General features: G+C 39.7%; 2 protein-coding genes across 3 annotated transcripts in view; both read left to right on the forward strand.

Moving 5' to 3' along the window:
• Positions 1–204: 204 nt before the first annotated feature.
• On the forward strand, positions 205–12753 carry hepacam2 (HEPACAM family member 2; the record flags this gene model as incomplete). The annotated part of the gene is made up of 9 exons (XM_083900228.1): positions 205–262; positions 4141–4500; positions 4583–4870; positions 8796–9095; positions 11153–11278; positions 11846–11867; positions 11962–11996; positions 12443–12516; positions 12619–12753. The coding sequence occupies 9 exons, from the start codon at positions 205–207 to the stop codon at positions 12727–12729; spliced, it is 1374 nt and encodes a 457-aa protein (XP_083756354.1). The 3' UTR covers positions 12730–12753.
• A 2545-nt stretch (positions 12754–15298) lies between these two features.
• Positions 15299–24689, forward strand: part of vps50 (VPS50 subunit of EARP/GARPII complex) — a 109048-nt gene continuing 99657 nt past the window's right edge. For both annotated transcript variants that reach the window (XM_083899252.1, XM_083899253.1), the window contains exons 1-2: positions 15299–15423; positions 15870–15938. In XM_083899252.1, the coding sequence (XP_083755378.1) occupies positions 15391–15423; positions 15870–15938 (102 nt within the window). In that variant the 5' untranslated portion in view covers positions 15299–15390. The remainder of the gene's footprint in view (positions 15424–15869; positions 15939–24689) is intronic.

Genomic DNA, 24689 nt, shown 5'->3' on the forward strand with positions numbered 1-24689 from the left:
TGTGGGGCGGGGCCTAGGTACATGCAGGCCAAAGCTTAGCTCCTCTAATTTCCCTGGCAAATGTTGTCACCACAGCCAGTCAATTTTCTCTCCTCCTCCTCCTCCACCCATTTCTCTTCCACTCCTCGCCTCCGTCCTCCATCCCTCACTCACTCACTCTTCTGTGTGTCAGAAGTCCCACATATCCCAGGAGGATAAGATGCCATGGAGGCCTTAGGAAGAACATCTCTATGCGTCTGCTCTGTCCTGTTCATCCTCACAGGTGAGCAGGGTGTTGTGTGTGTGTGTGTGTGTGTGTGTGTGTGTGTGTGTGTGTGTGTGTGTGTTGCCGGTACGTCATGCTTGAATAGTGAGTATTGTTGTGTATTTGCTTGGTTGGCATGGCAAAAAGTCAGAGGTGAGTTGAGGAAGTTTTTCTTTAAAACGCTCGGAGACACAGTAACGAAGCAGGGGTTTAAAACACTGGTTCTCAAAGTGCGGCCCGGGGGGCCAATGGTGGCCCGCAGAAACATTTCTGGCCTGCCCCGCAATGAATTACAGTTGATAGTTTTAATCCAGGAGGTACTAAGCTTGTTAAATGTTTATTGGACATTACTGGATACAGACCAATAAGTGTAAACAAAAAGACAGGGTATTTACCTGGTTTCTATATGGTGAGTTTTAGTGTATTATTGGGTTATAAGCTGGTAATAAGCAGGTAGCTACAGCCCCCAATTACTAGCTATTTACCCAGTAAATATATGGTAACAGAAATGTGTTACTTGGTATTAACCTGTAATTAGAAGGTAAGAACAATGGCCAAAATACTGGGTAATTACCCAGTAAATTATAACGCGTTATCATATTAATGCTTAAATGACATTATATTAACGCTTATATTTCTTAACGCTAAACTGTAGAACTGCAATCTGGTCATTAAAATTATAACAAATGGGATTTCTTTCTGTTTTTTTTTCCTTCAGTCCAATGTTGGGTTCCTAAATTGGCCCTCAGGTATCAAAACTTTGAGAACCCCTGGTTTAAAAAGTACAAAAACTAAGGCACATCTCAACATCTCCGCGGCGTCTGCGAAAGGCAAATGAAAAGTGTTTCTGTGTCTCGGTCGGTTTGCATATCCTTTCCCCACAGTCATCTCTGTGTGACTTTATAATTTTAGCCCGTCTTCTGCCGAAGCTTTAAGAGCAGCAGGGACCGTGGAAAGAAGAAGTGACTCAAAGATGAACCACAAGACCAGATAAATCCAAGAGGAAAGTCCCTCAAACATGGATGCCCCCTCCCCCCCCCCATCTCCACTGCTTTGATGTTTGTATTATCAACCTTCCACGAGGAGCACTCATTTGTCTTATCTGAAAAGAGGTCGCACGACGGTGGCGTTGGGCGTTTGCGTGACTTTATTTAGTATCCAAACAACTTGGGATGTGTGTGAGGGCGATAAGAGGCAGGTGCTGGTGGGTCTCCACACGTGCCCTTTCACCTCAAAAGACCATTGTCACCGTAATCCTAATTGTTTGGGGAACAACAGCGGAGGAGCGGGCTCGGCACACTTCGCCTCATTCTTCCTTTTCATGGCGGCTCAGCTGTTGTAAACAGAGGCACACTTCTGCAAAACACACACACACACACACACACAAACAAATGGGTCCATGCCATGGGGGCGTCTGCACTCATTCGACTCAATTTTCAAATCAAAGAACTGGTTTCTGTGACTTTTTAGGTTCTTAAATGTGAATATTTTCTAGACCCCCCCGGTCCCGTCACCTCTGTGATGAAACCGAGAAAGAGAAGACACAGACAGTCAGAGCGGTTGAACAAAGTGACATGAGACAAAAGGGAAGTTAAACTTGAAAAAGACAACTGTGAACAAAAAAAAAAAAGAAAGTGTGAGGCTTTAGTAAAGTTTGTTGTTTCACAGTAGCACTTCCTACTCACATGCTGCTGCTGCTGCTTAACTCCACTTGGCGTCCAAACAATCAATGAATTCACCTTGTACTAAAACTTAAAAATTATACATTAAAGTGGATAACAAGGATATACAGTAGACCACACATGGGCAACATACGGCCCTGGGTCCAGATTCAGCCTGCGGGTTAGGGTTAGGGTTCACATTAATATATAAGTAGTGAACCACAAGCAGGCTTTTATTTTGAAATAGTCACAGGAAAGGACATGTATCTGTCAGGATATGTCCTAGTGCTGGGCACAGGGTTAGCGCGAGGTTAGCGTTAACGCTAGGTTAACATTAATGCATAACCTATAAAGCATAACGCATGAAGCGTTTCCATGACGACTGACCGGAAAAAGATGGGCGTGACGTCATGTTTACGTGCCGCGACACCGTAGACCAGCCACCATTTACCAGTTAGCTCCGTTAGCTGCATTAGCTCCTTCAGCGCCGTTAGCCCGCCTACAGTCGTACTGCAGCGGTCTGTTTATTAAAAGGGACGAAAAGAGCAGCGCTACAAATAACCAGCGTACCTGTGCACTGCGTGTGTGCGCCTCTGTTTTTAAAGTTCAGCGTTACTTTAGAGACTCGTTTTAAAAATCCGGAGTCACGTAAACATGACGTCTTTTTCCGGTCAGTCAGTTGACACCGATTACCGCCATTATCACGTTAACGTGCCCAGCACTAGTTTTTACTTTTAAATAGAGGGAGTAAAAAACATTATTTCTACCTTTTATTTGTGGTCATTTAATAAAAAAAATGTTGCACACCCCCCCGATAACAGACTGCGGGAATAAATGTGCTCACAATGACAGACAAGGTCAACATGCAGGTTAGCATTGTTTTTCAGCCGGTTACCAGTGAACAAAGTGCCTGGTAACCGGCGGCGGCTCAAACGGACAACAAGGTGCAATAGATGAGCAAGTTAAGTAGTAACTTCAGAGCTCAGCTGTTTGTTTTTCGTTTGGGATGAAAGGGACAGGCCTCGTCTTGCCTGACAGCAGTAACTCTCCCGTAATGATCTGGGTCAATATTAACTCGCTACAGTTTCAGGACCTGGACATCTTGACGACGAGGATATAAACTAGTTTGCGAGTAGACCTCACAGTCAACACAGATCTAGCGTCGTCTTTTAAAATGTCACTCCATCTGGACCACCAGTGCAATGCTTTTTTTCCCACTGTTCATACACGTTCATTAATTGTACTGCAAAACTGCAGTATTTTTAAAATCTTACATTAAGGCATAATACATGCATTTTATCATTTTTTGGCCATATTCGGAATATGGATGAAAAACTAACTATTTCCACTAGAGGGCACTGTCGCAGGTTTTCTGTTTTTCTTAATCCGAAAACATCCTGGTATCATGACAAAATCCTAGCATTTTAAGGGTTTAAATCTTTAGTATTAATCAGTTATGTCAATAATTAGGTCAGATGTCGGTGAATCCGACTCAATCAAAGAAGAATATAGTTTGTTTTATGGTTTGTTTTTTAGTAAGTTTACAGTAGTTAACAGTAAGTTTAAATTTACCTTGTTGACCAATTTCGGCATGTATCTTCCACCTTCATACACTCTTAGAAATAAGGGTTCCAAAGGGGTCCTTCTACAAGGGCTGAGGTTCTACCTGGAACCATTTGCTTCTGAAAACCCCTTTCCCGAAGAAAGGGTTTTTCAAGGGTTCTTGGTAACACTAATGGTTCCAGTAAGAATCATTTTAATCCAGAGAACCCTTTAAAACCCCTTCCTTAATAAATGGTTTTAAAAGGGTTCTTGGTGGAACCCTCCAAAGGTTTCTCCTATGAGGACAATCCGAAGAACTTTATGGTTCTACTTAGCACTTTTATTGTATAATGTATAATAATGTATTACATTTTTTATATGTTTTTTATGCTTTTTATGCTTAGCAGTACAAGTGTGACTAATATTAGATATGTGTCGTATACTTTCCAGATATGTTTTAAATGTGTACAAGGGTGACTGAAAAGGTATTATTTTTCAACATTGTTTAAACGTAGTAACTTGATCAGACAAATAAAATGTACAGTCTACCTGATGAGATAATCATTATTGGGTATTAAGTAAAAAAAATCTAAAAAAAGAAAGTCATGAATTATTTATACTGACAAACCTTTCAGTACTAACCCTCTTTTCCTCCCTCTTTCTCTTCTTCCCACATCACCTCCGCTGCCAAAGAGGTCAGCTCTGATTTCATCTACACCCCCTCATTAGTCCATCACGGCGTTGAAGGGAAGTCCCTGCTTCTGGCTGTGGAGACTCACTTTCCACTGGACAAAGCTGACATCGAGGGAACTTGGACCCACACCAGGTCGAGCGGCACCATGACCATCTTGGTGTCATTTACCAAAAGTTACACGATCACTAACATGATGTACCGCGACAACCTCTCCTTCAAAGTGCCAAATATTTCTTTGGAGATCCATAAATTGCACCGCGACGATGAAGGGGATTATCATCTGAGTCTCAACATCGAGTTTCACAACGACACAGGCCGGGTGATCAAGGAGGAGAGAAATGTGCTGGTGACAGTGGACGGTGAGTTTGGTTCTATAGCATCATCTGCCATGATGACCATCCTGTTGATAATCAAATGGACAACTTTTTTTCTTCTTCTCAGTCCCTGTGTCCGGTCCAGTCATCGCAAAGAACCCGACCTTTGCAGTTGTTGAGGACAAGGCCAACGTAACCTTGACTTGCTCCGTGGAGAATGGAACGCGCGTTGCGTTCCAGTGGCTGAGGGACAACGTCACGCTCGGCACCAGCAGCAGATATCATTTCTCGAAAGGCAACTCTACGTTGTTGATTAGCCCCGTGAGGAAAGAGGACAAAGGAAGTTACCGCTGTGTGGCCAGCAACCCGGTCAGCCCGGGCCGACACAGCAGAGGCCTGGAACTCAATGTTTACTGTGAGTAGATATATATACACCTTTATTCTTCCCTTTTTCTCCGCACCAATAGCTGTCTTTTATGATATAGAGTAAATAGATGGGTGTTTTTAGTATTGTGTCATGCTCTAAGCGGCTTACCAGAAACGCATTATTTAAAGAAACAGAGCAGGAAGTAGGAAATTACAGATAATATTAAACATATAAACCTTAGGTAATAGCAATATCAGTGTTGCAATGTAGCAAAGTACAAATACTTTGTTCCTATACTCAAGTGCAAAATTCACGTATCGGTACTTTACTTTGATATATATATATTGCAAGCAACTTTTACTCCACTGCATTTCCTCTAACTATCTTTGCTACTCGTTACTACCAAATAAAATCAGAAGAAGAAGAAGAGTTGGTATTATGGTCTGTGTTTATATAGAGCTTTTTTTAGTCTTGATGAGCTGCTTTACACTGCAATTTTGACATTCACCCATTCTCAAGGGTAAGGGTTAGGGACTAGCAGAGCCGGGAATTGAACCCACAACCCACTCGCACTGAGCCACCATGTCTCAATCCTAACTCCTCACTTTTTTAAATACTTTTACTTGTACAACTTAAGTACATTTTATGTCAGAAAATGACTTTAGACTCTTAAGTACAGTAAATGTCATATAGTACTTTAAGACTTTTACTTAGGTAATAGTATTATAAAAAAGTGACTTCAACTTCTACCAAAGTCATTTTCTGGTAAGATACTTGTACTTTTACTCAAGTATAAAACTTTTAAGGTACTTCATACCAGACATTAATCTAATTCACGTCACTGAAATTATTATTTTTTAATAATGATCACACAGAGTAACTTCACCATAGAAGGAATGAATACATCATTTCTCTGAACTCTATAGATGGCAATATGCCTCGCCTACACATTCAAAACATATATATCAAACACATAAATATGAGTTTCTATCGACAAACATAATACATATGAATATTTTTAATAATTTAATGTGAATGTTAATGCTGTGAACACCAGATGTTATCAATAATAGCGACATCAAATTCGCACTGCTGGGCTTACAGCACCTCTGGCCTCTGGGTTTTGTTTTTACTTCCCCTTGTTGCTCCAGTCGCTCTATCATGTGACCCTCTTACCATCACTCGCTAACTTGTGATTAGATAGGATTAACCTGTGTGAACCTGCCATGTAGACAAAGGTAGTCAACTGTTTGTGCGACTGCCTTTTACCGTCGCACTATTTTGTTATAAATTTGACACACAAACACATTCTAACCAGGTCCATCTTCATTGATGGTCATCTCCTTTAACTCCAGTGCTGATTTTGTACCTAAAAAACAACAACATATGGCACAGTGTGCTCTCTTGTGCGCCAGTCTCCTTGAAGAACTAGGTTGTATGTAAATGTCTGTCAGTCACGTACTGACAACACAAAAAAACATGTGGCTGATAAGGGATAATATTTGCATGGGAGTAAGAATAATCTCACAGAGCTCCACTGTTAAAGCTCGCGGATACACAGGTGAACTCCTGTGTGAGGGTAAACCTCAGAGGCTCTTTTTTTTTTTTAGTAAACTTGTTGTGTACAGACTTGAATAAAGTACCTTAAAGGGATACTTGAATAAAAGTACAAGAAAATGACTTTGGTAGAAGTTGAAGTCACTTTTTTCTTTTTTAAATATTACTTAAGTAAAAGTCTTAAAGTATATGATATTTGCTGTACTTAAGCATCAAAAGTAATTTTCTGGTATGAAATATACTTAATTTTCGAAGTAAAAGTATTAAAAAAGTGAGGATTTTGATTTTTAGATTGAGTCATGGAAGCTCAGTGGTTGGGCGAGTTGTCTTTCAACTGGAAGATTGTGGGTTCAATTCCTGGCTCTGCTAGTCCATATATGTCCTTGAGCAAGACACTTAACCCCATGTTACAGCATGTGAATGACTGAATGGCAAATCTATAGTGTAAAGCAGCTCATTAAAGGTGCCATATGTAAGAATGTGGCCAAAAACAGTTACTACATTCAAATTCAAAATACCATGGTCTTTTAAGTTTTGTTTTCTGACGTAACTGGCAACCCGTGGTTGCTCGGCAGCTGAGACTCTACTGACTGCAATGATTGGTGGACGGCGGTAGGTGGCGCCACATGCCAAAACATGATTTTAAAACATAAACATGATTTGCAGTCTGCAAAATATTCTTTTTAATGCAAATATTTTGACTGTACTGTTGTTGTTGGTGAGTTCAGTTTGTTATATGAACATTATTCCTGAGTCTCTGTGACATATTAGGAGGATTTTATGGCCAGTTGCTTTAGATTTATTACATAATGCACCTTTAAGACTAGAAAAGCTCTACATAAATACAGACCATAACCAACTCTTCTGCTTCTGATTTTATTTAGTAGTAACGAGAAACAAAGATAGTTAGACAACAAGTAAACAACAAGTAAAGTAAAGATATGTGGATTTTTTACTTGTTACAACACAAAAGACATGTTAGCCTACATGTATTGCTGTAACTTTGTTGATCTGTCCAAATCTCTTTCGCTGGTATATTTAAACTGTGGGTGTGTCATCCAGCAACTTGGCACAGAGAAGTGCACTGCCGTCACAGTCATCATTTCTGTTTGCGTAGACAAATCGACTTTGTGTTATCGTTGAGCAGAGAGTCCTGCAGCAAGGATCTACTACGAACTGTTAAAATACCTCCCCGTGTGTTTGATCATGCTAAGTTTCTGTTCCAGTCGTTCTTTATTTGTGTTCATGCACAACTGACAGTGTGTTATTCAACCGCTAAATGCGTGTGTGTGTTTGAACTGAGGAAGCAGTTTAATTACATTTTTGGTGCATAAGTCCTACTGTGAGTTAGCATTTAGCATTGTCTTAGCATTAGCAAGTTCCAGTGTGTAACCTCTGTTGCCAAAACACTGTTATATGCTGTTGGGGGATGTGCAGGGAAAAACATTCTTAAAGGTGGCGTCTTTACTCATTGATTGACTATAGGCTGTACTGTTGAGGCTGTACGTCAAGTAAGTTGTAAAGCTCATGCTTATTTCAACTCGTATAATTCGACAGGCCGCAGTATAAAAACGGGTGGAGCAAGACCCATGACAGTCAGCTGATTGGGCGACAGAAAAGCATCACTCCCTTTTGTCTTCTGGTATTTCTTCGACGCCCGCCATCTATTCTCATACAAAGTTTGACGTCTTCTTGAGACAAAGAGCCACAAACCGAACCAAAAAAAAACTGTTGTTGTCTGTTGTGTCGCGTTCTATGTCTTTGTTTGTTTGTGTTAGTCAAAACACAAGACGTACAGTACTGTACCAAACCGGACTGTACTATGATGGAAACGCGGCTTTAGGTTCTTGAAGACGTCGATTAACATAACCATCATGTGAGTTGTTGTTGTTGGTCACACGAGTCAAGCTGTGATCCATCGGGGTCATTGTTCCCCCCTGAGTACCATGCGAGCCGTTAAAGTCACAAGGGTCAAGGTGTGAACTTGGGGAAGGGCCCACAAGACAGCACTCGTGTCTTAAACCACCTCCTTTGTTCAACGAAGGTCGCTCTGATTGGACATAGAAGGCTTCCTTTATCCCTCTTTCAAACCATCCGCCTTCTCTGGCCAAATTACAAACGTTAGCATCCTCAAATGAGAGTCCCATGTCCCGCTGAGCTGGCTCTTCCATGTTGTGCCATGCGTCGGTGGAGTGGTTGTGATGTCTCACCTACAATCGCAAAATCTCAGGTGGAAATGATCAAGTCAGTGATGGCTGAGTTCCATTTAGCTGCCTCAGTTTCAGGGTGTATGTGCTGATCTGGAACCTGGGACTTTGAAAAGTTCACATTTCTGATAATAAATGATATTATTGCACAATATCTGGCACCATCTCACGTGTCTATGAATCCACTGTCTTCCCCAAATCCCCTGTAGATGGGCCCTACAATCTGGAGGTGAACTCAGGCCAGGGCCTGCGGACAGGAGAGGTGTTCACCATCAACCCCGGAGAGCTGGCCTTGTTCGAATGCCAGGCCGATTCCAACCCGCCCAACAGCTACGTCTGGATCTCCAAGAGCCACAATTCAACCCAGGTCATCACCGAGGGCCCGCGGCTAGAGGTGCTGTCCTACAGCCTGGCGCAGCCCGAGGAGTACCTGTGTCGCGCCTTCAACAACGTGACGCAGAAGCAGAACGAGGCCCAGTTTACTCTGTTGGTCGCCGGCTTGGGACCAGGTGAGTTGAGGGTGGCGAGCATGGGGAGAGGAAGCAAGAGCGTGGGCAGGAAATGGGAATCCTCACAGATACAGAACAGTGTGTCGTGCCAAAAGCGGATGAGGTCGATGAGCTATAAACCCAAGCATAAACACCACATACTGTACATTAGCACCACACAGGTAGAGACACCATTATTGACCTCCGCTAGTTGGTATACAGTATGTTTTCGCTGGAGTCTGTCTGTATGTCGCGGATGGATTTGGATGAAATTTTCAGGAAATGTCCGCAATGGGACCAGGAACAATTTTTGGCGTGATTTGTGGGGGTTTGGGGGGCTGAGCTGCCTTGGCGGAGGTCTGCGCTCTCCGAGTGCTTTTCTAGTTCATTCATTTGTTCCTTTTTAACCCTAGAACACTATCGCTCAAATTCCAAACACCATCACTAACGCCGGGTGATTTTTACCCGAGATAATAAATACACCCAAGTACTTGTCATCAAAATATATCAAAACATGACAAATTTGAGTAGTATCATGAAAAAGCATCATGAGGGGACCATATAAAAATGCTCCAAAATGACTGAAAAATGAGGGATTTGGGAACAAAAAAATTCTTAAAATAAATAAATAATGAAGATGAAAACTTGGTTTTCATGAAAATCACATACATTTATTTGCTCCGGTGAAAACCACCCAGCAATGGTGTTCTAGGGTTAACCACTTTATCCTTGTGGGAGGAGCTAGATCGAGCTAGCTCCGCCTTACAGGGTGAATGGTGGCGAACACCTGGTCACGCATGATCCATTTCAATAAATACAAAACAAATCCACACCCAGTGGAACGTACCAAAAATCATTAAAACATTTGTTTTATTAAAGAAAGAAAAGAAAAAAAAAGAATAGAATTATGAAAGAATTAAAAAATATAAAAAAACAGGAATTGATGCCACCAATTATTAAGTGATTCCACTTTAAAAGACTGTTCATGGATGTGTGAATTATTGCTTATAATGCTTATATTTCACTCCATATGCAAACGCTATAAAAAATATGTATGTTAACTTAAATGTAAGAAAGACAAAGTGCACTTGAGACATCAGCAACAACAACCGATCCGGCTTTTCGACAGCTGTATATAAACAGTCGCTGTGCGTGTTACCAGGTGAGAAGTAAAAACAGGTTATGGATATGACAGGTTTTATTCCTGTTGCTAAGCTCCAGGGCCCTGCAGCCTGTTTTAAAGTTCACAGGCTTGGAAAGTAAACAGAGGATGACAGCTGTTGTGTTTTGTTGACTAAGTTTTATAGCATGTAGAGTTTCTGTGTGCCGAATGCGACGTTGATATGTCGTCGTGGTGATACCGAGAAGGGCTCGCGCTGATACGGGGGCTATGGTCGGCAGAAAAAAAAAATATTGTTTATTGAGTAAACAAGAAGTGGTGACAGCGTGTGTCGTTTTCTTTTTATTCGAATCACTCGTGAACTTTACCCAAGAATTCCCCCCGACGACTAACATTATGGCTTTGAGTCGGCAGTCGCTCACTTTAAGCAATGAAAATGTTCATGCTTATCTTTTTAAAAGTAATATATATCAAGTTCCTCTTGTAGCTATAGCGCTATTGCTTTTTATTGGCAGAAAAAAAACACATCCTGATGTCGGTGTTATGATGTGTTTTATTGTGATTTATAGAGCTATGCTAATATGATGGCGGAGTATTACGACATTTATGCAAACAGCAGCAAACGCTGTGATGGTAGACTTGGGACCTTACCCCTTAGTGCACCCTTGGGAATAATACACAACTCCTTATATGGACGTCCTGGGGGGTGTGTGTTTATAGATCACATATTCAGGCTTTAAAAATGTTTTTTTTTTGTTTTTGTGCTGTTGAGTCGAAACTGTTTTTAATTTCATGTCTGCCAACTAGTGGACGGAGTCTTTACTACAACACAAAGCATTTGCGAGTAAATGATACAGCTCTACAGAGAACCACGGCATGAAATAATAACTTTAACTGTGTCAATATTTTCTTGAATTAATCATCATTATTATTATTATTGTCTGTTATCTGTTTACAGGCAAAGACAAACACACCCAGGGCGGCGACCGCTTGTCTCCGCTGGCTGTGATAACTGTCTGCTCGTTGTTCATTATTGCCTTCATGCTGTTGTTCTTCCTCAGGAGAAACTGCCATCCCAAAAGAGGTAAGATGTCTTTAGCTGCTCTTGGTTTATGAGAAATATGTTTAACACGCTACATGTTGAAAATAGATGAGATTTCACTATTGAATCTTCATCCTTTTTAGGGTGTAAAATGTGCTTTTTGCACAGCAGCCATTTTCACAGGTCACAGTAAGAAAGTTCCACTCTGCTACCTCATTTTTTGGGGTGCATGCCACACTTCCCTGCCACACCTCCCAAAATGGCTGCTGTTCAAATGCATGTAGGCTCAATCTAATGCCATGGATTAAATTAAACAGCATTGGTAATTATCAAAATCATGTTTCTGTAATGGTTAATAACCAGTATATGTAGAAGCTCTAGAATTATTATTGTTTTCCACGAATTTTCACACACACACAACACATTATTATCTTATGTGTGGAAATATTTCCTGCAGCTCCGATCCAATATTTACAGCTGCAAAAATGTCACCTTTTTCCACATGATTTCAGGGAAATCAAAATTTCACATTGTTGTAAAGTGTCTTTGAGCATAAATGTTGTCTTTATGTGTGAGTCATTATTTCCTTCTTTCTCTCCGTTCTCACAGTACTTATGAGCATTTACAACAGGTGAGAGGTCCAATGCAGACACTATTTACTGTTTCCTTCATTTACATTCTGTATTTGCTTTATTATAACTGCATATTTGGATGTTTTTTGGCAGACCGCTCACCGAGCAGAAAAAACCTCATCGCTCAGGTAAGCTCCAGAGATGGATATAACATAGCATCGTACTTTGTTGTTTTAATAATTATTATACTATTATTTCTCAATCAGTTTAAAATAAACAGCTTCTACTAGGTTGGAGTGCAAATTATTAAGTGTGACTGGCCCTTAAACCTGGAGTTGAACCCTAATTCAACCAGTAAAACATGTATTTCAGTTAAAAAACATTGACAACGTGCTGATAAATAAGACCAACTTTAAGTCACTTGTTCACAGTATTATACATTTATCTTCTATATATAATGATATGCATTGCGTTAGAAAATAATTTATTATTATCACTTTGGTTTGAGATAGAACAAACCTAAAGGGTAATAAAAGAAGCGTATTTATTTAAGCTGAAAAATAGGTCGTTTGTGTCAGTTTGACAGTTTGAGAGTGAGTATTATCTGATATTAAACCTGTGTCGTCATCAACAGGTCACGAGGACGCAACAGTCGACTTTGGCATCTACGAGTTTGTCTCCATACCTGGGAAAATGGACTCTGCACAGGTATAAGACACGATCTAGTACATAAAACTTTCACCAGTGAAGCAGAATCCCTTATTTTGACTAAACACACATTTCAATTTTTCCTACGCAACCGTCCTCTAGGCATCGTGCAGATCTCTGGCCCGCCTCGAGTCCGTTCAAGATATGCACACCACCATTTACGACGTGATCCGACATGTTCCCGAAGGCCCCAGTCACAGTTTGCTAAAGTGATTCCCCCCGCTGGGGAGCTGAAATGTTAACGTACAATATGGTGATTTCACTGAAAGACTTTATTCCACTAAGTCTCTATTTTCAAAGACTGAAACGCTGTTTTTTTTTCCTGTGGTCCACTTGTTTGCAAAAGGGATGAAGGAAACAAAGGCGACTACACAACCTGATCGTGCACTGTTATTGTCCAGAGTTTGGGACAGATTTTTGAAAAACTTGACAATGTTTGTATGAATGGCTTGTTTTCTTTTTTTTATGTGAGAGGATGTTGAAACAACTTTTTCGATTAAAAAAATAATCCTATTAAACAGATTAGATTACACTTAAATTATTATGTAACATAAAAGTTGAATTCTAAATTAATTAATTTCCTTTCAAAGAGAGTGTTATTATGAATGTATTTTCTTGTATTAAATAAATAAATTTAGGTTGAATGTACTGTATATATTGTACATGACGCCGCAGATTCTTTATACGTATTATTCTACTGTATGTTTTTTTGTTTGTTGCTGAAATCTATTTATTCCTACAGGAACTCAGTCTCATCAGATGTAGCATATTGTTCCGCTCAGCCGTGACTCAGTGAAATGCTGAAACTTAAATTATTGTACAATTTGCATTCACATGTTTTGTTTTGTACTTTATTAAAGATACTGGTTTACTTCGTTTTGCCAACAATCAGATGAAGATGTTGTTTCATACTATTGTTTTTATGTGTGGCTTGAGGCTTTCACAGATCCTGGTGGAAAAAAAACTGTCAGTTGTTCTGCGACTTCACAGTCGGCTTTTTTTTTGTTTTGTTTCATGCTCTGGCTGCGAGCTCTCCAAATTGTCACAAGTGTGCAGCGTGTACTTGTTTGTTTGGAGTTTGCTGCCGAGTGTTTGTCTCTCTCGCTCTTTCTCTCAGCCCGCTTACCTGGCGAGGGACTTGGAGAGAGTCAGGCATCAACAGATGGATGGTTCAGCATGTGGCCGAGTGTCCTCCACCTGCTCCTGCCGACATCTTGTCACAGGCAGATAAAAAAACGTGTACACACACCGACGTGGACAAACAAGACAAACAAGTTTGTAGAACCAGATACAGCGAAATGTACGAAATGTACGTGAGACTGCAGCAGGTTGTTTTAATATGTCTCGCACACACAGTTATTGTCTTGTGTGTTTTGTTTACTCTTCACCCTCGCACACAGCCGCATTAAATCGATGCGTATCGTGATGATTCTCTCCATCTGAACAGCGTGCCGTTTATTGAATCTGCCTCTAATTATAGTTCATGAACTGACCGACTGAGTCCTCCGCGTCTCTGTGGAGGCATCTCCGGGTAGTGGCTGCCATCTGTTCCGTCTCAGTGTATGCTTTGAGGGAGAGGCTCGGCACTGTAGAGATGACACGCGCAGCAAAACAACAGTAGTGGAGTATCTAACAGTGTGACCTCACCTTCATTTGACTTGGAAATAGCCCGAGGCGTCATTAACCAGGAACTATAAGCTCTCACAGCTCCTGCTGCCTGACTTTTTAACCAAACACTGCTCAAAATAACACCCAATGGGAGCTTGTTACAAAGCAGGGCTGATGGATCTGCATCAATAATGGCTTATTTGGAATAGCTTACATCAGAGGCAGTTGGGGGTGGCAGGACGTGACACAATCACTTTTGCTCATGAAAGGAATGAAGCTTTGCAATAAAACAAATCTAAGTTATAGAGTATTGATGCCACGCTGCAGATACACAGAGAGCAATTTGTGAAAGTACTTGGAGCAGTAGAAATAACTCACCACTGGTTATAAATATAGGAAATACCTAATTTTTTGCACAGTTTAAAAAAATGTATTTACAGGAGAAACCTCTAAGGATTATTTTCACAATTGATTAATCTGCCGATTATTTTCTCCAGCAATCGAGTCCTCGTTTGATCCGTAAATGTTGAAAATCATTGTTTCTCAAACCTCAAATACCTCAAATTTTTGTCCACGAACCAAACTGATTGCGTTTCAATGATTTTGTTGTTATATGGAGCAAAGAAACCAGACAATATTCACATTTAAGAAGCTTTTACATTTAAAAAATCCTGTTTTAGTGATTGAAAAAAATCTCTCAAACCGATTAATTGAGGATCTAAATAGTTGACGATTAATTTAGTAATCAAATAACTGCCGTTGACACCTGTGATTTTCCTCTTGTCATGAGCTATTTCACTATGTCTTATCAGAGCAGCATAATAAAATGTATAATATAATATAATGTATTGACAAATCTTTCATATTAACTCCCATTTATTTCTACTCTATGATGTGAATTTGCCACCATCAAGTGGTGAATTACAGCACTACATGTATCACAGTCTTGTTTTTAAAGTATTTACGTTTACTTACCAATTTTAAAACTGAGCAACATACATTTTTTTTTAATTCAATGCAAATATTGTAGTTCGTTCACCTGGGAGATTCTGCCAGTTGACTGGTGGTGTCATTAGTATCAACTAAAAACTACATTTCCCAGGATGCTTTGCCATCTCCTCTTTACCCTCTTTCGCCGGTCACGTGACCGTCAAACCATGACTTCCTGTTCGTAGTGATGGAGGCGCATCGCTAACAACAAAACGCAGCTGTGGCTTTGTTCGCGTATCCGTCCACTGACACTCGCGGACACTAACGGGAGTTACGATGCAGAAAATCAAGTCTCTCATGGCCCGGCAGGTGAGCGGAGCAGCGCCGCACACAGGCGCACAGGTCCGGCCGTTTGCCTCTGACAGCTGCGGCTAGCTAGGCTATGAGGCTAATTTGACAGCTCGTTGTTTGGTTTCTTGGTCAAAAACGGCCGCTTTTCGAACGACTGTGACAACCGTTTGTCTCGCGTAACGACAACACACGTTAACGAGCATTCGTTCACACTGTAGCTGGGCTGTAGCTGTGAGAGTTTACCTGTAGAAGCCCGACAACAGTGAAAGCGGGGCGACAGGGAAGTTCTCAGTTTGCACAGCAGTAACGTAACACTGGAGAAATGTGCCCGCCTGTTCCACTGTGTTACTGTATGTAACTGGAAACTGATGAACAAGCTATGGGAGACCGCGGGACATGTTATTATTGCAGACACGTTTAGTGATGTGGATGTATCAGTCAATCTGTATTTTTGTTTTTGACAGGGTCTGAAAAGTCCTCAGGAGAGCATGGCAGATCTTAGTCCTGTAGAGAACCTGAGGATCCCGAGCAAGGTAACATTCATTCATTCATTCATTCATCTTCTATCACTTTATCCACACTCCCACTTCTCACATTCAATGGGAGGGAAGGGATAACATGCAAACTCCATGCAGAACAGCTCTTGTTTTGGTCATCTTTTAATTACGATTTAGTTTTTATGCTGCAAATTAGTCTTTAAATACCAGCTTTTGTGGAAATGGTCATGTGAAGAAAAAAAAAAAAAATTTAAACTATGTGGGAAATGAGCTTAAAATCATATCACAATAACGCAATCGCGCTATTTGTGATGATATTTCACAGGATTTCAAAATAAAAGTGTCATGTTATGGAAGGATACACCGCTCACAATAAAGATTTAGGATGCAATATCATAAGGACAACTGTAATAAAAAACAAATGTAATAAAAACACTAACCATACTCATAGATATATGTGTATATATATATGTATATATATATATATAAAACTTTACTAAATACATTTAAAAGTATAATTCATATGATCTTAGGTATTAATGTAGGTAAAAATGTTGCTCACTGTTCATGACTATGGCTAACAATCATATTTAGTATTATATTCTGTCTATAATGTAGCCACAGGAGGAGGAGGAGGTTGAGCCAGTTCTCATTATAACTTGATATTAAGCTGTGGCCCGCATACAATCGAGTGGCGGAATTTGAGACCTCTGACCTAGACCTACTATTGTATATGGGCATGCACCACATTGCTGTGTATTGTTGTTGTTTCCTAGCCTTTATAGAGTATGTCCCTAATGGCACTGTAGTGATGCCTCTTACAAATAATAAAATAACAACAACACAAATACTCATGTCGGCTTGAGATCGCACAAAATGTAGGCAACAGCATTTTTTTTATCGAATGTAGGCTTCTGAATTTTGTATCATATTTCTCACAGATATGTATTCATTAATGTGTCTTTTTGATAGACACTGTGTAATAGAATGACCAAATGATAGAACATTTGCACATGCCACCATAAAAATATTACTACTACAATGTAAAAAACACTGAGGGCCACATCAGCATAATGGTTACCCTCAAAGGGCCAGATGTAATGTCATACAGAATAAATGTAACTGAATGTAACCAAATATAGTGTAATATAAAGATAACTACTCCGTAACATATTGCTAAATAACTTTCTGTATTTATTACTTATTCAAGTTGACAAACTAACAGTTTTAAAAGTCTGTATCTGGTCGGGGCAGACCTGCTCACACACCTTCAGCATGCACTGCTTCAAAAACGCACCCTCAGAAAAAGACTTTGAAGCACAGGTGATTTCTTCAGCCACAATAGAGCTAGCTTTCACTGCCACATCGTTTCAACACATTCTGCTGCGATCGCAGTCTCAATCTCAATTTCACTCGTCGCATCATGCATATACAATGATACACTGCGATCTAGTGACAGGATGCCGTCACTTTGCGGGTAATGCAATCACCATGCATTGTGGGAAATGTAGTTTATGGTCAATGCACACCTTAAAGCAGCATAGACCTACTTTAACACAGATTTTTAAGACCAATTAATCACTCGCGGGCCACATAAAATGACGTGGCGGCCCACATCTGACCCCCGGGCCTTGAGTTTGACACATGTGGTTGAGAGGGTCCAATTAACCTCTACATGTTTTTGGATTGTGGAAAGAAACCAGATTATTTGGAGAAAACTCTGAAAAAATTCAAACCAGCGACCTTCTTGCCATGATATTGAATCCACAAATCTGAAGTGTACCATACCAAACTGTTATTAATTGCATCTCATAATTTGTCCACACACTTAATAGTTGATAGCTACCGTGCTCCATTTAATGTTGTTGTTAAATTTCATTGATTTCATTCACTTTTTATAAATGTGATTTTACTTGGTCAACTTATACAACACATATGTTGTGTATAAAGTATAATTAACTGTTTAGGTCAATTCTGAAGCTAGTTGAGTCACAACAAGTTTTTTAATTTTAACGTAGCATCAGGTACTGTGTCCACACTGCTTTGTGTTACGTAATACACATGAAAATCCTCTTTGTAGAACTCATCAGTCACATCACACCCACAGGTTTCCCCCCCAAACACAAGTGTGTAGTGTGAGTGAAGGCTCCCATTTATATCACTTAAGGACACATTTTACATCAGTCCCAGCAGCGATGGTGTGAAACACAGTCCGCTGGTACGATATTGTAACGTTGCTTTGCATGGTGGCGTTTTGGAAAACGTAATCAGTCATGCTTAGTCACGGGAAGCATTCGTCATTATGCACTTGTACACAGTCAATTTGTCACGGGGAGACGGAGCCAAGTGGCACACAGTGTCTACAGTGATGTAAAGTCACTCGCTTCCCTTCACCTCAGTGCACTGCTTGTTGCTGGCTCTGCTTTGACTTTGCACGAAAACGTTGACCTTCTGTTAATATTTGCTGAACAACGTTTGAAAGGTCGGTTTATTCACAGTGTCGGTTGATTCAACCAGACATGTAATTCCTCACTTTTTGAGGAGCTCTTTTTTTTGGCCTTGAAATCTTCATCTTTTTTAATAGCGCTGTTGTCACCATGTAAAAAGACACCCGTATGTGTGTGTGATTAACACAAACTTCCTCGACTGAAAAGCCAATATCAGGACTGGAGTGTAATAATGAAGAGCAAATACAGGCTCATGGACGACAACATATGGCATTGTACTTGCCGGTTATTGAATAATAGGATTTTATACCAGACAATAGTGCAGTGTTGTTGCTGGACTTGTTGTAGAAAAACCTCTCGGTGACACAGATGAAGCTCCGATAAGATAAGTCGTCATTTTACCCTCCAAGTGTAATTAGAGTCTGAGTGAAAGCAGATGGGAGTGCCTCGGGAAAGATGCGATTGCGATTCTTTTCACGGGACACAGGGCGCACGCCTCCCTCTGGCTTTGGGATTTGATATATATATATATATATATTTGATGTGGACAAACTGGATTGGCAGTAATTTAACACCCCTTTGCAATTGTAGGGGAGAGAATGTTCACCTTTGAATTTCATGACCGCATCTTATCATGAGCGATTTGTTTAGTTGATGTAATACGAGGAAGTGTGGTGTTAAAAGAGATTTGACCGGAATTTGAGACGCATCTCTCACCAGTTTTCTGAAGCTTTGAAATCTTTTGCTCCATCCTCTGCTTGGAAACGCTGTGATAACTTATACTTCTCCTGCTTTGTGAGCATCAACAATCATTTAAAGGGCACATATTATGCAAAGTCAACTTTTTAATCATTTAAATCCTTATATTTGGGACTCTGGAGGTCCTATTAAAGTGTGAAAAAAGATGACTCACTCATGTTTTTGTGGTCCTCCTCAGTCTAAGTACAGGAGATAAAACACGCCATGTTGACATCCGCACTCACTGGGACGTCACATTGCGCTAAATTCCTGGAATTGTTATCTCGCGAAGCTCCGCTTTGTCCATAAAACACTCAAGAGTGTTGGCGCAGGCAACGGTATCTGAAAACCGGAAGTCCGTAAAAAGTTATATTCTTGGTTCCACAGTGCAGCACAGAGTTCTACACAAACTTCCAGCCTCAGAGGATTTATCTGTCCAGTGGATACATGTTATCTATGACGGCAATGTGCCTGCTAGAGCCTGCAAAGGATCACTTTTCCAAATGCTAACTACTGTTAGCTCCCAGTAGCCTCTAGTGGCTGATGTCATTTCCTGTCCCTTAAGTTTCGTTTTACTTTTTTTTAAGGTAGACCTTTAAGGTGGACCAAAAGAGATACTACTAAACCGAGCGTTCTGAACAGGGCTGTTTTGGCAGGGTGATTGAACTGCTGTGGTGCTTCATCCTTATGGTATTTTGACCAAAGCATGTCACAGACATGTTCATTAGGACACCAGGGAACTAGGTTAACTTGGAGAAATAGGGTATAATATGACCCCTTGCACAACAGTGGTTTGTGCTATGGCTCAATAAAAAGGCCAGTTCTTAAGGAGGGGTAATACTTTTGGCATAAATATGACATAATATTTGATGGTATTGCCGGCCATCTTTGCTTTCAGGAAATTAGATAGCACTCGTGTTAATATACTGGTATGAGTCCTTTAATTAGCTGCAGTTATTTGTCCTTATAATGTGGTCAGATGACATTAAATACTGCGGCGTTGTTCATCTTCATATTAAATATGTATATCAGACTCTCACAATACGGGTTGTGAAAGAAGTAAATGTGTTACCCTTGGCTGATGATGTCGACAGAAGCTAATTTGAGTCGGGAGTTCATGCGATGACACCAGATTGCAGCTGTCGGTTTGAGCTACTGTGATTCATATTAAAAAAGAAAAAAACTTTTAAACATTTTCTGCTTTTCAACAAGCATCTGTTTGAGAGGATGATTTGCAAGCATCTGTTACATTCAGCAACTCTGGAGAGTTAAGATTGTGCATCAGTCCTCCTCAGTTAGACAAACTGTCGCTAATGATAATGATTTAGCTCTTCAAATATAGGGACGCAACAAACTTTGTTAGAAATGAGTCACTTGAGCTGGTTAACGTCTCTGCGGTGTCCATGGCAACACGCCACGTGGAGGAAGCTGCTCTCCAGGGTGGGAGGTAGAGTCCCCTGTTTAATAATAAATAATAAAATAATAAATGTGGGGGTAATTTCGCAGACTTGCTAATTTCACAAAGCTGTTTCGACACTAAGAAAATACAGTCTGAACGCTACTGAACTGAAGAAGTTCTAGGTTATTGCTGCCAATGAAGTGTTCACCTTATTTAATACCAAGGTTTCCATCATGTTATATGGGTGAGTTCAATGAAGACACGGATGTCTGTCATTGTTTGTGTCAAATTATGACTACTAAAACTCGCAGTCTCTTTGTGATTAGAGGTAAATGGAAGTAAAATTTAAAAGTTTTCTATACGCTAAGGTCAGATGGGTCGGTAGGTTTATTTATTTGTTTGTTGTGATTGTATACAAAGAAGGGGAACATAACTACATGTTAATGTATATTATTTTTGTCATTCTCCCCCGGAATCTTGACATTTCTCATTTTGATGAACCGAAACGGCTAAGCTTAGCATCTGCCAGTTTACCTCAAAAGTAGGGCTGAACAAAGAATCGAAATTGAATCAAAATAGCAGAATCGGAATCAATTTGTATGCCTAAATGTATGTATCAAATGACCATTTTAGGTGAGATATTGTCTTCACCTATAGACTTAATATTCTACAGACTGAACAAATATCACGCAGTAACCATTTTAACTGTTATTCAAATGACCATTCCCTCTCATCATGAAACATATCCAATCCAATCCAACTATATTTATAAAGCATTTTATAAATTTTATAAAGCACATTTTTTTTAGTAAAAGCCAGCATCTCAAGCTGAGTCAAAGCCAATGAGACAAAAATGTGTTTAAAACAATCGCAATTCAGTATTTATATAAAATCATTCCATTTCCATTTAGATTTGAAGACTCACATTTGTGCTGGGTCCTGTTTCCAGAGGCTCGATTCATTTTGTCCCAGCATTGAATTGAATTTAATAGCTCAGTGAACACTTGGTAGGCAAAGATATAACACTTTAGTCAATAGTATTTTTTTTTTTTTATTAATGATGCTATTACTGTAAATCACAGGTCTTGTAGAATTACAATACATCAGACTTGCAGTACAAATCTAAGTGGCACTTAAGTTTTCAGTGACACAGTGGTATTAAAGCACATTGTCCCAGCCTTAGTCAAATAGTCATGGCGACTGCTACTGCGGGCAACACTGCACTACTTAACGCCACGATCTGCGTTGCAGAGTGCTTGACTTTGTGTGAGTATTATTATCATACTTGATCTGATGCATAACGCTCGGAGCCATCCTGTGTGCTTCCCACCATTTTGAGCTGTGATTCCCATCATTTATAATCATGACAGCGACATCTGGCTGACTGCAGGGGTGGGCTGAGGATGCAGGGAGTGAGTGAGTGACGGATGATGCTGCCAAGTCGTCATTTGGGAGTCACATCACTTGAGTGTTTGAGGATGTCTGACTAATAATAGGAATAATCTGTTATGTTTAGAAGTCTGTAATTTCCATCGAAGTACATACTCTGCTAGACAAAAACTTGCCTAAGTCTGGACTTTTTTGTTGTTGTTGCATAGTTTAACCATAAAAGTGCCAGAAAAGTGTTTTTTTCCCAGAATAACTCAATACCTGGTTATCTGTTATAATAACAATTTTTATTGAAAATAAACCAAAAAAAAAACGTAAATTTGAACAGTTTTGAATAGGGGTGGGGGAAAAATCGATTCACATAGGAATCGAGATTCATATCATCAACGATTCTGAATGGATTCATAAACTTCACAAATCAATTAAAAAAATAAATAAAGTTTCTATGAAAAACCACACAAAACACCAGTTTGTGTTATTTGTGTACAGTTTATTTTGAAAAAGGCAGCTAGCCTAAGCTTTTTGTGTTATCACATTATCTTATACAAACTGTATTGTTTTGATGCCATAATTTGCCTTAACACACATGCATTGTATACATTTTTGAATCGAGAATCATATGAATTGAATTGGTTGAATCGAGAATCGATTTTGAATCCAATCGTGACCCTAAGAATCGCAATTGAATCGTGAGCCACCCAAAAATTCACATCCCTAGTTTTGAACCAAAAAATGCAAACTATGTACAGGTGTTCTTCCCACTCTCTCCTCTCTGGTGATAAAGACACGGATTTGCCAGCTTCCTGGAACAGCGCGTGTGAAATTACCGTAATAACCGGGGTTGACGAGCTTTGACGTACAACTTCTCAACTTTCAGAAACCGTTAACCACATGAACATAGGCTCACATTGGTTAGTTCAAATAAAAAAAAAACACCTGTGCTGAAGGTGAGTTCTTTAAAAATTTCTCTTTTGGTCAAACAAACCCTCTGAAATGGGAAACTAAACTGTGACGTTAAAGAGATGGAGCAGATATTCATGCTTAGAACTGCACATCCAATTAATTTCTGGCTTTTCATTCCGTTTAACTCAAATGCGTAATTGTTGAATCATTGTTGTTACTCATTTGACCTTAAACAGGTTGTAGTATTAAGTATTACGTTCTTCAGCGGAGGAGGAGTCTCATTGTTTTTGTTTAGGGCGTGGAAAACAGTTTGATGAACTTCAGAAGTCTGTGTAAATTGCCACAGGCCATTTAATTTTTAAAAAAATATATAAATAATGGATTGTTGAAGTGGAACATTTGATTTGGTTGCCTTTCATGGCTTTAGCAACAGTTTTTCTCAGGGGGAACCAATCTCCCATCTGATCCCCCCTTGTTCACCTGCTGCAGTGTCCTCTTATGTCCTCTGTGTAAACACATGCTAATCTAGATAAAAAAAGATACTGCGTGAATATTTCAAAGGTTCACAGAAAAAGGTATTTGCAAAATAATGTAATGCATGTTTAATTTGTTCTAAAAACCTTATCAAAATCACAACCTTGGAATATTTCGATTTGGAGAGGGAGAAGCCAAAAGAAAAAAAAAAACTCTTTCACCACTTTTCAATCCAGTTCCCTTCAACTCGCCATGCAAGTCACTTTTAGATGCGGCTCTCTTTCATTACAGTCACGATATTGTGTGGAAATGCAGTGCTCAAAAAAATCAACAAACCTTTTAATCATTAGCATAAAACATTTAATACTGACTAAGTGTCTCTATAGTAATTGCTGCACTAGATATTTGGTATTTACTCTTGATGTGGGAATGCAGCCAAAAGTAGAGCTGATATCAGAAATTGGGATTAGGGTTAGGGTTTTCAATATTATTTAATGGTCCAGTGTGTAAGATTTATGTGAAATTATTTCCATACGTCAGAAATGGAATATAAAATTCCGTAGGTCCTCCTACATGTTTGGAGGGGAAGTGTTGAGATGATGCATTCGGCTAAATCCTGCACACAGTTAAATACATAATCTGTGTGATGCTGTGAAACATTTTTTTTAACTTCAAAGGGGAAAAAAAAAAATCCCCTGGGATTTAAATCGGCACCGTTTCTCACCAGCAGGGGTCACCATCAGTTTGCTCCTTCTTCATTTTGAATCTAAAGCGTGTTACAACATTGATTCACTCAGGTTGAGAGCGTGGCCTGATCATCAGTGCAACTATTTGCCATAGATTTTGGGACATGAGGCTAAAGCTGGGAGGAAAGTTGTGTTTTTTTTGTGTTTATTTCACAGAAAACCTATCGTCTAAATTTGCTTTTAAAGGCCAGATTATACTTTTATTTCCCAACATAAATGTATAACACCACATATGCAGAGTACAATTGCTTTGGGCATGATGAAAAAATGCTGAATGAAACGACAGTTTGCTTTAAATCCTCGACGTTGGACTGTCAGCTGTTCACTCTTAGAAATAAAAGTGCTATGTAGAACCATATAAGGCTCTTCGGCTTGTCCTCATAGGAGAACCCTTTTTGGTTCCAGGTAGTGTTACCAAGAACCCTTTTAAAACCCTTTATTCAGGAAAGGGGTTTTAAAGGGTTCTCTTGTTTAAAATGGTTATTACTGGAACCATTAGTGTTACCAAGAACCCTTGGTTTTTCAGAAGCAAATAGTTCCAGGTAGAACCTCAGCCCTTGTAGAAGGACCCTTTTGGAACCCTTATTTCTAAGAGTGTAGTAGGGCAACAACTCAGTCGCAGTAATTATTTATGCGTGTGTAATTTCCCTTCAAGAGCAACATGACAGAAGTCGTGTTATGTTGAATACCT

This window comes from Microchirus variegatus (assembly GCF_963457635.1).
Source record: "Microchirus variegatus genome assembly, chromosome: 13".
Taxonomy (NCBI): Eukaryota; Metazoa; Chordata; class Actinopteri; order Pleuronectiformes; family Soleidae; genus Microchirus; species Microchirus variegatus.